The sequence below is a fragment of the Babylonia areolata genome, chromosome 8 (genome assembly GCF_041734735.1).
Source record: "Babylonia areolata isolate BAREFJ2019XMU chromosome 8, ASM4173473v1, whole genome shotgun sequence".
NCBI lineage: Eukaryota > Metazoa > Mollusca > Gastropoda > Neogastropoda > Buccinidae > Babylonia > Babylonia areolata.
In genome coordinates this window covers 46,399,491-46,417,206 of record NC_134883.1, presented here as the reverse complement: position 1 = coordinate 46,417,206, position 17,716 = coordinate 46,399,491, and the positions used below count along the sequence as shown (strand labels likewise).

The window sequence follows — 17,716 nt, the reverse complement described above, 5'->3', positions numbered from 1 at the left end:
CATCACTCTAGTCACCCCTGTAGTCACCCCTACCACATCACTCTAGTCACCCCTGTAGTCACCCTTACCACATCACTCTAGTCACCCCTGTAGTCACCCCTATCACATCACTCTAGTCACCCCTGTAGTCACCCCTACCACATCACTCTAGTCACCCCTGTAGTCACCACTACCACATCACTCTAGTCACCCCTGTAGTCACCCCTACCACATCACTCTAGTCACCCCTGCAGTCACCACTACCACATCACTCTAGTCACCCCTGCAGTCACCCCTACCATTACACTGTAGTCATCCTTGTAGTCACCCCTACCAGATCCCTCTAGTCACCCCTACCACATCACTTTGGTCACCCTGACCACATCATATTCACCCCTACCACATCACCCACCCACCTCTCCATGGCCTCTGTGTAAGAACACAGACACTGGCCTTCTTCGTCACGAACATCAGCACTGACGTCAGTCCTTGTGGTGAAGGTGGGACAACTCCCCATGATGTCGCCTTCATGGATGGCCTCAAACTCATAGACATCAAGCACCTCGTTCTCCTGCACCACCAATACAACATGTGTCAGCTGTGACTGTTCCACAATGACACTCAATTATGACTGTGCAGTGTTACACAATGACTGTCAGGTACCACTTAAGGGTTACACACTATCAGCTATGATTCAGCAGTGTTACATATAACAACCGTCAGTTGTGACTGTGCAGTGTTACACACTGACTGTCAGTTATGACTGGAGGGTTACACACTGACTGTCAGCTATGATTCAGCAGTGTTACATATAACAACCGTCAGTTGTGACTGTGCAGTGTTACACACTGACTGTCAGTTATGACTGAAGGGTTACACACTGACTGTCAGCTATGACTCAGTTATTACACAATGACAATAACTTATGACTGTGCAGTGTTAGTGTTACACACTAACTGTCACAGTGTCAGCTATGATTCAGTTATGACTGTGCAGTGTTACACAATGACAATAACTTATGACTGTGCAGTATTACACAATGACAATAACTTATGACTGTGCAGTGTTACACAATAACTGTCAGTTATGACAATGCAGTGTTCCACAATGACTAAGTTATGACTGTGCAGTGTTACACAATGACAATAACTTATGACTGTGCAGTGTTACACAATAACTGTCAGTTATGACTATGCAGTGTATCACAATGACTAAGTTATGACTGTGTAGTGTTACACAATGACAATAACTTATGACTATGCAGTGTTACACAATAATTGTCAGTTATGACTGTGCAGTGTTCCACAATGACTGTCAGCTATGATTCAGCAGTGTTAATAACAACTGTCAGTTATGACTGTGCAGTGTTACACAATGTAAGTCTCTGATGCAGAACATCATAAGCAAGCACACACACACACACACACACACATATGCATGCCCGCAACCACACACAGTCAAACACAACACACACACTCATAGACACAGACACACACATGCATGCCCACAACCACACACAGTCACACACTCTCAAAGACACAGACACACATAAAGGTCTACACAGACATACACTCAGTCACACACACACAAAAACAAAAACAAAGGCACTCCAGTCAGCGCTGTGTGTTCCAACTCACAGGGTGGACATAAATCCTGGACTCCGTCTCAAAACAGGAGAAGCGGTCAAAGTGGATGATGTCTGGGCGTGGCTGTGGCAGCTGATGAAATGCGAGGTCGCAGTGAGCGGCAAGGGAGGTCCACAGCAAGGCCTGAGCTCTGGCCTGCTGACCCAACCCCCTCATCCCTCGCGCCTCCAGCCGAAGCCACAGGGACGGCAGTGTGATGCCTGGAACACCATACATAGGGACAGAGTGAGGACATTACACATAGGGACAGAGTGAGCATATAGAGACAGAGTGAGGGCATCACACATAGGGACAGAGTGAGCATATAGGGACAGAGTGAGGGCATCACTCATTGGGACATAGTGAGAACATTACACATAGGAACACAGTGAGGTCATCACACATAGGGACAGAGTGAGCATATAGAGACAGAGTGAGGGCATCACACATAGGGACAGAGTGAGCATATAGGGACAGAGTGAGGGCATCACACATTGGGACAAAGTGAGAACATTACACATAGGGACAGAGTGAGAACACACACATAGGGACAGAGTGAGGTCATCACACATAGGGACAGAGTGAGGTCATCACACACAGGGAGAGTGAGGTCATCACACACAGGGACAGAGTGAGGGCATCACACATTGGGACAAAGTGAGAACATTACACATAGGGACAGAGTGAGAACACACACATAGGGACAGAGTGAGGTCATCACACATAGGAACAGTGTGAGGTCATCACACATAGGGACAGAGTGAGCATATAGGGACAGTGAGGGCATCACACATCGGGACAAAGTGATAACATTACACATAGGAACAGAGTGAGAACACACACATAGGGACAGAGTGAGCGCATCACACATAGGAACAGAGTGAGGTCATCACAGGCTGGGACAGAGTGAGGTCATCACACATAGGAACAGAGTGAGGTCATCACACACAGGGACAGAGTGAGGTCACCACACACAGGGACAGAGTGAGGTCATCACACATAGGGACAGAGTAATGGCATCACACACAGGGACAGAGTGAGGTCATCACACACAGGGACAGAGTGAGGTCATCACACACAGGGACAGAGTGAGGTCATCACACATAGGGACAAAGTGAGGTCATCACACATAGGGACAGAGTGAGGTCATCACACACAGGGACAGAGTGAGGTCATCACACATAGGGACAGAGTGAGGTCATCACACACAGGGACAGAGTGAGGTCATCACACACAGGGACAGAGTGAGGTCATCACACATAGGAACGAGTAATGGCATCACACATAGGAACAGAGTGAGGGCATTACACACAGGGACAGAGTGAGGTCATCACACATAGGAACAGAGTGAGGGCATCACACACTGGGACAGAGTGAGGTCATCACACACAGGAACAGAGTGAGGTCATCACACATAGGAACAGAGTGAGGTCATCACACACTGGGACAGAGTGAGGTCATCACACACAGGAACAGAGTGAGGTCATCACACACTGGGACAGAGTGAGGTCATCACACATAGAAACAGAGTGAGGTCATCACATAGGAACAGAGTGAGGGCATCACACATAGGGACAGAGTGAGGTCATCACACATAGGGACAAAGTGAGGTCATCACACATAGGGACAGAGTGAGGTCATCACACACAGGGACAGAGTGAGGTCATCACACACAGGGACAGAGTGAGGTCATCACACATAGGGACAGAGTGAGGTCATCACACATAGGGACAGAGTGAGGTCATCACACACAGGGACAGAGTGAGGTCATCACACATAGGGACAGAGTGAGGTCATCACACATAGGAACGAGTAATGGCATCACACATAGGAACAGAGTGAGGTCATCACACACAGGGACAGAGTGAGGTCATCACACACAGGAACAGAGTGAGGTCATTACACACTGGGACAGAGTGAGGTCATCACACATAGGAACGAGTAATGGCATCACACATAGGAACAGAGTGAGGTCATCACACACTGGGACAGAGTGAGGTCATCACACACAGGAACAGAGTGAGGTCATCACACACTGGGACAGAGTGAGGTCATCACACATAGAAACAGAGTGAGGTCATCACATAGGTTCAGAGTGAGGGCATCACACATAGGGACAGAGTGAGGTCATCACATAGGGACAGAGTGAGGTCATCACACACAGGGACAGAGTGAGGTCATCACATAGGAACAGAGTGAGGTCATCACACACAGGGACAGAGTGAGGTCATCACATAGGGACAGAGTAATGGCATCACACACAGGGACAGAGTGAGGTCATCACACATAGGGACAGAGTGAGGTCATCACACATTGGGACAGAGTGAGGTCATCACACACAGGGACAGAGTGAGGTCATCACACACTGGGACAGAGTGAGGTCATCACACATAGGGACAGAGTGAGGTCATCACACATTGGGACAGAGTGAGCATAGGGACAGTGTGAGGGCATCACACATAGGGACAGAGTGAGGTCATCACACATTGGGACAGAGTGAGCATAGGGACAGAGTGAGGTCATCACACATTAGGACAAAGTGAGAACATTACACATAGGAACAGAGTGAGGTCATCACACACAGGGACAGAGTGAGGTTATCACACATAGGGACAGAGTGAGGTCATCACACACAGGGACAGAGTGAGGTCATCACACATTGGGACAAAGTGAGAACATTACACATAGGAACAGAGTGAGGTCATCACACACAGGGACAGAGTGAGGTCATCACACATAGGGACAGAGTGAGGTCATCACACATAGAGGCAGAGTGAGGACACCACACATATGGAGTGATAGCCTAGAGGTAACGCGTCCGCCTAGGAAGTGAGAGAATCTGAGCGCGGTGGTTCAAATCACGGCTCAGCTGCCAACATTTCCTCCCCCTCCACTAGACCCTGAGTGTTGGTCTGGATGCTAGTCATTCAGATGAGACAATAAACTGAAGTGCCATGTACAGCATGCACTTTGTGTATGTAAAAGAACCCACTGCAACAAAAGGGTTGTTCCTGGCAAATTCTGTAGAAAAATCCACTTCAATAAGAAAAACAAACAAAAACTGCATGCAGGAAAAAAAAGAAAAGAAAAAAAGGGTGGCGCTGTAGTGTAGCGACACTCTCCCCCTGGGAAGAGCAGCCTGAATTTCACACAGAGAAATCTGTTGTGATACAAAGAAATGCAAATACAAATACAAAATGTAGAGAGAGAGATAAAGCGTGTGCCTGTGACAGGAAATGCACAAAGACAATGTATCCACTGACCATCCAAACCTTCCAAGGCCACTTCCTCCACTAACATGTCCACCACATTGGCTGATTCCATTCTGATGTCCACTGGAAACGTTCACATCAACTGCAGACAGAGTGATGAAATCATCAGCATCAGCATCATCGTTTTCAATAAGAATTAATAATGACTGATTTCACATATTATAAAACTGTAACATATGCACTATTATCATTCACCATTCACTCAACACATGGCTCAACAACATTCTGATAGCTCCTGACCATGGAGATATATGTGTGCTAACTCTTTTTGATTTGCTGCCTTCAACCATTTTATTCTTCTGGATCACATCCAGTCCCCCCAATGGTATATGATCTCAGAAATAGCACTTTTGTGGATTGAGTCCTACCTTCTTCATATTCTCAGCACAGTTCCACAAGAAATACTGACTGAAAAATTTCTGTACAACATTCAAATACTAACACAAGAAAGTTTTGCTTCAGTAACCAAGTTACGAATGTACAGAATCAACTGCCACTGCATTTAAAACAAGCACCATGAACTAGAATCAACTGGTCAATTCTACAAAATTCCTAACTATTTTCAGAGAGTTTGATGAATAAAAAAAAAATGTAAATGAAGCTTGGAACCTTGACCAAAGCCTGCAACAGAATTTGTCATGAGATCAAAGAAGGAACTGTTTATAAGCTTCAAAGCTTGCTACTACTACTACTACTACTACAACGACTACTACATTGTATGTAAAGATGCGTGCCACCCATCTCCAAGGTCTCACTCAGTCATTCGCTCAAGTGCGCCCGTGTATACTACAGTCCATTTCTTCTATCCTGGTATTTATCCTGAAACCAGAAATGTGTCATATCGTTATAATATAGTTTATCTTTTGAATGAAACAGAAAAAAAAGTTACATTTTAACAACGTGCTCACTTCAGATTCGAACCTATGCCGTCGCGAATAGCTGGCTTCCGAATAAAGTACTCAAACCACTGTACCAAATTTTGGTGACATACACAGGGATGTGGACGTCAACATTTTGAAAATGAATCAAGATTATCTGGAAACCTGTCTGATGTAACAATGGGGGGGAAATTGCCATTCCATAAACTTACCGAGAGAATATTCAAGGAAATGTGATCGCAAAACCAAGAACTCAATCAGTATATCTTTTAACCACAACATAGACAATTTCAGCATAGCTTGGCCAAAAATGTGGTATACCTTCTCATAGCTTTCAATGCATTGATAAATCCGGCACCAAAATCGCCTCGTCCTTTTATTTCTGCATCACTGGAAGGGTCTAAAGGTCTGACTAACGCGTTGGGTTATTGACGCCAACTTGAAACTGAAACTGGAAATGATACAAAGAACGGCTACGAAAGTTTGGACTCGGAAGGGTATTTGATATATCAAATGAAGAACAAGTGAAATAATTCACTGAACCTTCCGTGAAAAGTAGGCGATTGAAGTATGGTCAATGACTAAAGTGGATGATACCAAAAAACTATTACATCCAGTTACAAACACAACAATACACGAATGAGAGGCATTTATAAGACAAAGCAACACTAGCCGGTGAACATTCGTCAATATACTTTTGCCATGAAAATTTGCTCACTACAGGAAAGCACTTCTTAATACGTTTAAGTTGTCCCTAATCTGCTTTCATTATAAAACCTTGATAGTGACTCCCAAAATGCTTAAAGCTGATTACGATCATCTGAAGTCAGCATTTGGAGCCCCATTAACCATGCAGTTGAAACAGTCAGTTCAGTCACGACGACAACGACGACTACGACGAAGACATTGACGCCCGTGTTATTTCTGCCATAAAATACCGCGCCTTAAAGTAATTTGTTACGTTTGTGGTTGATTGATGCGCAGAAATATAGCAAACGTTTTGTGGACCAAGAAAGTTTGAGAATAGTTGACGTCAAGGGTGATTTGTCAACCAAGATGGCGACTTCCATGGCCAACAGCAAAATAGATTTCATGAAAGAGCAAATATCCGCTGCTGTAGGGAATACCAGTGTGATGGTGAAGATCATTGCCAGTGCGGTATGTGTTGGTTACTTGTTGTCATTCATCTCGTCAGCCATTCCCTTCATGACTGTTACTCCTGGCTTCGTCATGCCTCCCAACGCCCGTGTGTATAGTTTCTTTTTGTTTTGTTTTGTGGAGTTGCATTTCTGGCATGTCATAGCCGACATTTGTGTCGTCGTGTTGTGTGGAAAGCTTTTGGAACCGTTGTGGGGTGCACCAGACATGATGTTGTTCTTTGTTATCGTTAATCTGGGTGTTGGTTTTATGACTGCCGCCTTCTACATCGTAGCGTACCTGATCACCCTGAATGCCGATTTCTTGTTTGATGTGCACATCCACGGCTTGGCAGGCTACATTGCAGGCTTCTGTGTGGCCGTAAAGCAAGTGATGCCAGACTACTGCGTAGCCACCATGCCGTTCGGCAAGCTGCGCAACACGCACATCCCTCTATCGCTGTTGGTGATCATCATAGTGCTGCGTCTCCTTGGAGCTCTGCCTCCACCCTACCCCTACATGTTTGGCTGGGGCATCGTCATCAGCTGGGTCTACCTTCGCTTCTACCAAAAGCATACCAATGGTAACCGTGGAGATATGGGAGACAGCTTTAGTTTTTCCAGGTAGTGCACAGTTTGTATTATAAATATATTCGCATCATATGTGTGTGTGTGTGTGTGTGTAATAGATATTGAATTGAAACATATTATAGTATGTGTAGTTCCACAAATTGTGTGTGTGTGTGTGTGTGTGTGTGTGTGCACGCATGTGTGTGTGTGCACGCGTGTGTGTGTGTGCGCGCGCGCATGTATGTGTATGCTGTATTTAAGTACTGAAGCGGCACCACAGACTCTGTGTGTGTGTGTGTGTGTGTGTGTATGAGTGTGTGTGTGTGTACTGTGTGTGTGTGTGTGTGTGTGTGTACATACATGTATTTATAATACTTACGTGTGTGTGTGTGTGTTCAGTTTCTTCCCCAACCAGTTGCAGCCCCTGATGGCGGTAGTGTCCAGCACTGTCTTCAACATGCTGATCAGGGTGAGACTGTGCCGAAAACCACAGCGTCGCTATGATGTTGGCTCCCCCACCACTATCACCGTCACCCTCCCCGGATCACAGCTCCATGATGCTGAAAGAAGAAAGTCAGTATTTTCTCGTCCCTTTATAAGTTTCTCTCTTCATTGTCAATTTACTGAATCAAAGTGAACAAAAATCGATGATGATATTGAACAGGTAGTGATGATAATTTTGTGTTCATCCTGTTATGAAAACAGAACATTTGAATGATTCTGGGGTAGATGGATAGAGCTGATTGTTAATCCATGTGTAGCATGACATGTAGACTGGACAGACATACAAACATGTAAACTGACTCTGAAAACAGTCATTCACATCTTCACCATCACTTAAGGATTATTTTTCTCATATTAACATATATATTGCCACTTCTCAAATACCATATTCTGTGTGGAACTGGAAGACTGGAATGACAATTACACAGTCAGGGATCAGCCACTTCACAGACTGGTCTTTGGGAATGTTGCTCTGATTTTCTGCACTGCAAATATCTGTACCAGAGGTACCAACCAGGACTTCATATTTGCACATTATCAGTGACAGACATACTTTTACTGGTCATTAGTGACAGACATACCTGTACACATCATCAGTGATATACAATCAGTGACATGACAGCAGACAATAGCTACACCTGTCATCAGTGACAGACATACCAGCAGACAATAGCCACACCTGTCAACAGTGACAGACATACCAGCAGACAATAGCCACACCTGTCAACAGTGACAGACATGCCAACAGACAATAGCCACACCTGTCAACAGTGACAGACATGCCAGCAGATTGCGACATTGACAGAGATATTTGTTGACAGTGACAGCTATGTTGTCTCCAGTTTCAGACAAGTGGCTCTCAAAGCGCTAAATGTATATCTGTACAGTGTATGTTAGAGATAAGTGGTTCTCAAAGTGCTGAATGTATATCTGTACAGTGTATGTTGCAGACAAGTGGCTCTCAAAGTGCTGAATGTATATCTGTACAGTGTATGTTGCAGACAAGTGGCTCTCAAAGCCCTGAATGTTTTTCTGTACAGTGTACACGTTGCAGACAAGTGGCTCTCAAAGTGCTGAATGTATATCTGTACAGTGTACATGTTGCAGACAAGTGGCTCTCGAAGTGCTGAATGTATATCTGTACAGTGTACATGTTGCAGACAAGTGGCTCTCGAAGTGCTGAATGTATATCTGTACAGTGTAGTGTGTACATGTTGCAGACAAGTGGCTCTGTATATCTGTTCAGTGTGTATGTTGCAGACAAGTGGCCCTCAAAGTGCTGAATGTACATCTGTACAGTATACATGTTGCAGACAAGTAGCTCTGTATATCTGTACAGTGTGTATGTTGCAGACAAGTGGCTTTGTATATCTGTACACTGTGTATGTTGCAGACAAGTGGCCCTCAAAGTGCTGAATGTACATCTCTTCACTACAGTGTACATGTTGCAGACAAGTGGCTGTGTATATCTGTACAGTGTGTATGTTGCAGACAAGTGGCTGTGTATATCTGTACACTGTGTATGTTGCAGACAAGTGGCCCTCAAAGCGCTGAACGACCGCCTGCAGTCTGCTGACCCTAGCCCTCTGTGGCCGCCACTTACTGTCAGCGGCCCCTCCACACCCACCTCCCCCAGCCCCACCCCCCCAACCCCTCCTGCCACCTCCAGCCAGCCCCCAGCCACAGAGGAGGCAGCAAGTGGCGGCCAGGTCTCCTCTGGCACCTAGGCACTGGACACATCTCTTGAAGCATGGCACTTCCCCACTTGATGTCGTTCCCCCTTCAGCAATCTTCTGTGATGTGTGGGGCCTTTGGCCGTGACACTTTTCTCATGCAGCTGGGCAAAATTCTGGTTTCTCTTCCTTTCATTTTGTTTGGAACCTGCAACTGTGGGACTGGAACATTATGTACATTGTTTTGTATCAATGAGGGGACTGAGGTTTGACAGTCTCTCAGCTGTCATCAGTTATGTATCATCTTGGTTCAGATGTTATTAGAAAGTGTCTAAAACTCCATGGAATAGCTTGTCATCTCTTCACTGATTGAGTAAGTCATTGGAAGGGATTCAACTCAAAGCATAGATCCCCTGAGTTGCAGCAGAATGAAGGCATTTATTTATTGCCAGCTCTTTATGTAGGCATTTGTATGTTGGTATCAACAGAGTGAGAGTGCAGATGGAATTGTATAAATTTATAATGTTATGGGGGGGAAAGTTTGTTGTCAATTGACAAAATGGTAGCAGTTCCACAATACAGCTGTACCATTGTGCTGTGACAGTGATATTTGCCCACATGTGGTGGACATAGGACTCAACTTGTGCTGATGAAGATGATCCAGTCAAACCTGGATGCTTGGGAAGGGGGTGGGTGTGGGGGAGGGTGGATGGGGACTGGAGATTATTGAGCGCTGACTGCTGTCCTGGATGTCAGTGGACCCAGTGGACAGAACACATTGGTGCCATACTATTTGCTTTCTGCTTCTGTTTTTCAGTGGACCCAGTGGACAGCACAGTGGTGCCGTGCACTTGGATTCCTGCTTCTGTTCTTCAGTGGACAGCACACACTGGTGCCACACTACTTGCTTCTTGCTTCTGTTCTTCAGTGGACCCAGTGGACAGCACACACTGTTTGCTTCCTCTACAGTGGATCCAGTGGACAGCACACACTGGTGCCACACTGTTTGCTTCCTCTACACTGGACCCAGTGGACAGCACACACTGGTGCCACACTGTTTGCTTCCTCTACACTGGACCCAGTGGACAGCACACACTGGTGCCACACTGTTTGCTTCCTCTACAGTGGACCCAGTGGACAGCACACACTGGCGCCATGCACTTGGATCCCTGCTTCTTTCCTTTTGTCATATATGATATATGCAACGCTGTCTTTACAGACTAGGTTGTAGACACAGTGGTGTCTGCTTTTGAAAGCACCAGTAATATAACTTACAGGTTTTCTCTCTGCATCTATTGGGGAACACTCCAGTAATCAATCCCTCAAGGTTTTCTCTTTGCATAGTTGGAGGAACTCAAGTTATACTATACCTTTCAAGGTTTTCTCTCTACATCTTCAGGGGAACACACCAGTAATATATCCCTTAAGGTTTTCTCTTTGAATAGTCTGAGGAACTCTAGTTATACTATACCTTTCAAGGTTTTCTCTCTACATCTTCAGGGGAACACACCTGTTATATATCCCTCAAGATTTTCTCTCTGCATCTTCAGAGGAACACATCTGTTATATATCCCTAAGGTTTTCTCTCTACATCTTCAGGGGAACACATCAGTTATATATCCCTCAAGGTTTTCTCTCTATATCTTCAGGGGAACACATCAGTTATATATCCCTCAAGGTTTTCTCTCTTTATCTTTAGAAGAACTCTGTCATACCACAGTCGAAGCTGCTTATAATGAAGTCGGATGTAATAAATGCTGGTTATAAAGAAGTAAAAAAGTTGGTCCTTGCAAAAATCCTTGACTAAAAATACATCAGATGTGTTGAAGTGTAAAAGGAGGTGGTACAAAAGAATTACTGAATTAAAGGATAGAAAAGATCCATGCGCAGGCCAGGAACATATAGAGGCCAGTCACAAAAGGGTTTTTTCTGTTGTTTTATTTACAATAGTTATGAGAAGTACAGAAGAAGAGAAGAGATACAAAGACAATTCATTTCATTCATTTTGCCCATCGCTCCTGGTGGAGCATAGGCCATTGACGACCCCTTGCCATCGCACTCTGTTCTGGGCTGTTCTGGCCATTCCAGTCCAGTTGGTCCCTTGCTGCTTCAGCTCTGCCTCGGTATCTTGCCTCCAGCTGTTGCGAGGCCGGCCTCTCTTCCTCTTTCCCTGTGGGTTCCAGGTCAGGGCTTGGCGTGTGATGCTGGACGCTGGCTTCCTGAGGGTGTGTCCGATCCAGCCCCACTTCCTCCACAGTATCTGCTTGGCCACTGGTTCCTGTCTTGCTCGCTCCCACAGATCTTCGTTTCGGGTCTTCTCCTGCCATCGGATCTTGTAGATGCGCCTCAGACAGGTGTTGTATACGAAGACAATGCAGTGGAATATTAGGCAGCTGACTGTGTGTACGACACGCAATGCGTGCTTGAGAGCAGCATCTCAGAAAATGATTGCCTGGCGCTTAGCAGCTTGCAGTTCAAATTTGAGTTTCAGTAGCCATACGCCACAGGAGTTGCCTCCTCATATCAATGGTTGGACACTGTCACTGCGGTGATGCTGTCGTCCGCTTTACGGCATGTACTACGGTTAGTAGCCAGCTGAGCACTTGGCTATTCCTGTACGTTTTCTTTTTAGGCCATTTTGGGAACACAGTTACATATTCCTCAAGGTTTTCTCTCTGCATCTTTGGGGGAACACAGTATATGTATCCCTCAGAGTTTACTTTCTGTGTCATTTTGGGAACAGTTATATATTCTTCAAGGTTTTCTTTCTGTATCTTTTGGGGAACACAGTGTATGTATCCCTCAAGGTTTTTCTTTCTGCTGTACTTTGGGAACAGTTGTATATTCACCAGCTTTTTCTTTCTAGGCCATTTTGGGAACACATGTATTCCTTAATGTTTTCTTTCTGGGTCATTTTGGGAATACAGTTATATATTCCTCAACATTTTCTTACTATATCTTTAAAGGAAGACAGTTGTGTATTTGTCAAAGATTTTTTTCCTAATTTTTTCAGCTGACACAGACTGATTTTTTTTTTTTTTTTTTTTTTTTTTTTTTTTTGAAAGAGAAATCTGCAAACACACAGATTGTCATGTATTTATAACTATATGCACTCATGTGTGTGCGTGCACATGACTTAATCAGTGAATGACACTGGGAAACAAATGATAAGCGCCTAAAGGCAGCTGTCAGTTGACTCTATGCAGCTAGGCAGCCTATTGAGCAAATTACTTTGTAAAGCACTTAGAATTTGAGCTCTGAACAAATAGAGGCGCTATGATTATGTAAGTATCAATAATAATCAGTAAGAGAAACCATGTTGCTCACTTGAGTTTGGCGTGCGTTTGTATGAGAAAGCAGCGTAAGACTGTATCCATTTGAAAATATTTATTACACTTTACAGGGAAAAAGAGAAAAAGAATTTATTAAAAGTGCTTTCATTCATAGAATTCCATTTGTCTGAGACTGTATGATTGTTATTTTTCATGTTTGTTACAGAAGGGTTTTGGATCATGTGTGTCCACAAAGTTAGTCTGTGAAATCTGATATTTGGTGTGTATGTGTGTGTGAGTGGTGTGTGCCTGTGCCTGTGGGTGTGAGTGGTGTGTGTGTGTGCATGTAGGTGGTGTGTGTGTGTTGTGTGTGTGCGCACCTTTCAGTACCTCCGCGTATGTTCACCGAGTTGTTGGTCATGTGACATGTACAGTGACTGACAGCCCAACAAGTGACATGTATGGTGTGACTGACAGTCCAACAAGTGACATGTCTGTGTCATGTGACATGTACAGTGTGACTGACAGACCAACAAGTGACATGTCTGTGTCATGTGACATGTACAGTGTGACTGACAGCCCAACAAGTGACATGTCTGTGTCATGTGACATGTACAGTGTGTCTGACAGCCCAACAAGTGACATGTCTGTCATGTGACATGTACAGTGTGACTGACAGTCCAACAAGTGACATGTCTGTGTCATGTACAGTGTGACTGACAGACCAACAAGGTGACATTTCTGTGTCATGTGACATGTACAGTGTGACTGACAGCCCAACAAGTGACATGTCTGTCATGTGACATGTACAGTGTGACTGACAGTCCAACAAGTGACATGTCTGTGTCATATGACATGTACAGTATGACTGACAGCCCAACAAGTGACATGCCTGCCATATGTAATATACAGTGACTGACAGACCAACAAATGACATATCTGTCATGTGACATGTACAGTATGACTGACAGCCCAACAAGTGATATGTCTGTCATGTGACGTACAGTGACTGACAGCCCAAAAAGTGACATGTATGTCATGTGACATGTACAGTGTGTGACTGACATCCCGACAAGTGACATGTCAGTGTCATGTGACATGTACAGTGTGTGACTGACAGCCCAACAAGTGACATGTCTGTCATGTGACATGTACAGTGACTGACGGCCCAACAAGTGACATGTCTGTGTCATGTGACATGTACGGTGTGACCGACAGTCCAACAAGTGGTATGTCTCTGTCATGTGACATGTACAGTGTGACCGATAGCCCAACAAATGACATGTCTGTGTCATGTGACATGTACAGTGTGACCGACAGCCCAACAAATGACATGTCTGTGTCATGTGACATGTACAGTGTGTGACTGGCAGCCCAACAAATGACATGTCTATCATGTGATATGTACGTCTGGAGCTGTGTCATTCATGGAGTGGACACACCTTCCTCTTACTGATCAGCTAACAGGATGGTTGTCAAGTTGTTACAAAATGCAAAAGGGAAGAGACCGAAAAGAGGTGCCAACAGTTACAATTGTTGAAAGTGTCTGTTTTGTTTCAATATACTCGTAGTTGTAATTCAGACTTGTTTTAACACCTACATTTTACAGCAATATTTTAATTTGTATGTTGTTCTTTGAAAGTTACTTCCTCTCTATTTGTGCTAATGCAGAGAGAGAGAGAGAGATCTATATTTTTATCTCTATCTGTATGTGTGTCTCTGTGTTGTTTCCTGTACATATGACATGAGATGAGCCTTTCGCAACTCCATCTGTGTGGCAATGTGTGTCAGGAAATGAGTCACACTGTGACTGTGTCAGGAAATGAGTTACTCTGTGACTGTGTCAGGAAATGAGTTACAGTGTGACAGTGTGTGTCAGGAAACGAGTCACACTGTGACTGTCTGTCAGGAAATGAGTCAGACTGTGACTGTGTGTGTCAGGAAATGAGTCACACTGTGACAATGTGTGTCAGGAAATGAGTCACACTGTGACTGTGTGTGTCAGAAAATGAGTCACACTGTGACATTGTGTGTGGGTCAGGAAATGAGTCACACTGTGATGTGTGTGTGTCAGAAATGAGTCACACTGTGACATGTGTGTGGTTCAGAAATGAGTCACACTGTGACTGTGTGTGGGTCAGGAAATGAGTCACACTGTGACTGTGTGTCAGGAAATGAGTCAGACTGTGATGTGTGTGGGGGTCAGGAAATGAGTCACACTGTGACTGTGTGTGTGTGTGTGTCAGAAAATGAGTCACACTGTGACTGTGTGTGGGTCAAGAAATGAGTCACACTGTGATGTGTGTGGGTCAGGAAATGAGTCACACTGTGACTATGTGTGTGTCAGGAAATGAGTCACACTGTGATGTGTGTGGGGGTCAGGAAATGAGTCACACTGTGACTGTCAGGAAATGAGTCACACTGTGACAATGTGTGAGGAAATGTCACACTATGACAGTGTGTGTGTGTGTGTGAGGAAATGAGTCACACTATGACAGTGTATGTGTGTGCGTGTGTGTGTGTGTGTGAGGAAATGAGTCACGCCATGACAGCATGTGTGTGAGTCAGGAAATGAGTCACACTGTGACAGTGTGTGTGTCAGGAAATGAGTCACACTATGAATGTGTGTCAGGAAATGAGCTGTGACTGTGTGTGTGTGTCAGGAAATGAGTCACACTGTGAGTGTGTGTCAGGAAATGAGTCACTCTGTCATTTTGACTACGCAAGTTGTTTTAATTGCTCATTCTGTATCTGGGAGTAGTTAGTGGTTGCTGGTTATACTGTTGGGTCTTATAACTGGGTCTTATCATGTGGGTTTCATTTGAACAGTTGTGTTTAATTGTGAGGGTGGCAGTGGGTGTGTTACACTGGCAATTAAACAGTGTGTTCTACTTGCTGTGTCATGGTGTGGTGGATATGTTTCACTTCAGATATCTGTTCCGGAGTGTGATGGTTCACTTCAGCTGCCTGTACTTGAGTTGACTAAGTACTGTGATTGTTTCACCTCAAATACCTATACCTGCGTTGACCATATGTATACTGTTTCATTTCAGATGCTTGCACAGGTCTGTGTTGACTTACAAATGATTGCTTCGCTTCAGTTACCTGTACCTGTGTTGACCTTACATATACTGTTCCATTTCAGGTACCTGTACCTGCGTCGACCATGTTCTAAGAAGGAAGGTGGAAGAATGGTTAAGATGCACAGCTGCAAATACAGAGAGTCTGTGGGTTCAAATCCTGCTCTTATCCTTTCTCCCAAGTTTGACTGGAAAATCAAAACTGAGCATCTTGTCTTTTGGACGAGACAATTAACCTTTGCTGGCTGTCGCTTTTGACTACACACGGAAGCTCATGTATATTCCTCCAAAGCTTGTGTGGGTCATGCACGACCCATACTTTGTAAAGAGACAAAAACCTGTATATTCCTCCAAAGCTTGTAACAAAATATAGAAAAGGAAAACATATCATAACAACTGATTACACACACATGCGCTTGCACACGCACACACAGACTCAGAAGAAACACAATGCACACACATTCACACACACGCACATACACACACACTCACACACACACAACTGATCACACACACAAACACATAACACCACATGCACACACATACGAACCCTACTTATGCACACACAGATAGAGAGAGAGACTGAGACAGAGAGAGAGAGAGATGACTCATAGCATCCTATACATGCACAATCAAAGATATTTAGTCAGACAGGTACATGCTGTTATAGAAAGCGATGGAAGGGGGTTTTTGCTGAAGACAGGTGAAAGGGAGGGGTGGGGGGTAGTGGGAGAGTAGTGGGGTAGTGAGGCTATTGAAAGTAAAACTTCTTTATTTTCCTTCACTAATTGCAAATTAAACCTTCTGAAATCACTATTAAAAAGGTATGGGTTGTGCATGACCCACATGAGCTTTCGAGGGGTGACCACGTTTTTTCCTCTTTAAAAAGCATGGGTCATACACGACCCACACAAGCGTCCGTGTGTAGTTAAAACGCCACCTTTAATTACCAATTAATTAATTAATTTTTTTCATTTTTTGGTGAAAGTTGGCCTTGTAGGTGTAGGAAGCATTTCTGAAATTTAGTAGAAAAATATTAAGAATTGGCTGAGATATTTGCGTTTTTGTACCCTTCTGGGTCGTGTACGACCCACGATAGCCAGCGAAGGTTAACCAAGATCCCGTGTGCAGCACGCACTTGGAGCACTGAAAATGAATCCATGGCAACCAGTGTTGTCCTCTGGCAAAATTATGTAAAAAGAAATCCCCTCTGATAGGTACATAAATATATAAGCATGCACTCAAGACCCGTCAAGCGTGTTGGATTATACTACTGTCAGGCATCTGCCTAGCAGATGTGGTGTGGCGTTTATGGGTTTGTCAGAACGCAGTGACACACTTCCTTGAGAAACTGACCATGTTCTGTCTGATGATTGTTTCAATAACTACCTGTACCCGTGTTGACCATGTTCTGTGACGATTGTTTCTATAACTACCTGTACCTGTGTTGACCATGTTCTGTGATGATTGTTTCAATAACTACCTGTACCTGTGTTGACCATGTTCTGTCTGATGATTGTTTCAATAACTACCTGTACCTCTGTTGACCATGTTCTGTATGATTGTTTCAATAACTACCTGTACCTGTGTTGACCATGTTCTGTCTGATGATTGTTTCAATAACTACCTGTACCTCTGTTGACCATGTTCTGTCTGATGATTGTTTCAATAACTACCTGTACCTGTGTTGACCATGTTCTGTCTGATGATTGTTTCAATAACTACCT

The 17,716-nt window shown here is 44.3% G+C and overlaps 2 protein-coding genes across 5 annotated transcripts in view; one reads left to right on the top strand and one right to left on the bottom strand.

The window, feature by feature from the left end:
* LOC143285304 (uncharacterized) overlaps positions 1-6,008 on the bottom strand; it is a 188,015-nt gene extending 182,007 nt beyond the window's left edge. Inside the window, exons 1-4 of the mRNA XM_076592568.1 lie at positions 5,967-6,008; positions 4,868-4,958; positions 1,617-1,825; positions 396-550 (exon numbers count right to left, since the gene is read on the bottom strand). Coding sequence (XP_076448683.1) covers positions 396-550; positions 1,617-1,825; positions 4,868-4,928 — 425 coding nt within the window. The 5' untranslated portion in view covers positions 4,929-4,958; positions 5,967-6,008. The remainder of the gene's footprint in view (positions 1-395; positions 551-1,616; positions 1,826-4,867; positions 4,959-5,966) is intronic.
* A 791-nt stretch (positions 6,009-6,799) lies between these two features.
* LOC143284870 (transmembrane protein 115-like) lies at positions 6,800-12,695 on the top strand. 4 transcript variants are annotated; one of them, XR_013055622.1, is made up of 4 exons: positions 6,800-7,514; positions 7,860-8,033; positions 9,496-11,265; positions 12,304-12,695. XR_013055622.1 is itself a non-coding variant. In XM_076591977.1 (3 exons), the coding sequence occupies exons 1-3, from the start codon at positions 6,811-6,813 to the stop codon at positions 9,689-9,691; spliced, it is 1,074 nt and encodes a 357-aa protein (XP_076448092.1). In that variant the 5' UTR covers positions 6,800-6,810; the 3' UTR covers positions 9,692-12,695. The 4 variants fall into 4 exon arrangements, 1 of the variants encoding a protein (XP_076448092.1); XR_013055621.1 differs by having other exon boundaries at positions 11,316-12,695; XR_013055620.1 differs by having other exon boundaries at positions 9,496-11,315.
* Positions 12,696-17,716: the final 5,021 nt, after the last annotated feature.

Bases quoted from the DNA above. Each gene is read 5' to 3' on its own strand.
- LOC143284870 (XM_076591977.1), top strand. From the start codon at position 6,811: ATGGCGACTTCCATGGCCAACAGCAAAATAGATTTCATGAAAGAGCAA. The intron at 7,515-7,859 runs GTAGTGCACAGT...GTGTGTGTTCAG, and splicing joins GACAGCTTTAGTTTTTCCAG to TTTCTTCCCCAACCAGTTGC. The intron at 8,034-9,495 runs GTCAGTATTTTC...TGTATGTTGCAG, and splicing joins CATGATGCTGAAAGAAGAAA to ACAAGTGGCCCTCAAAGCGC.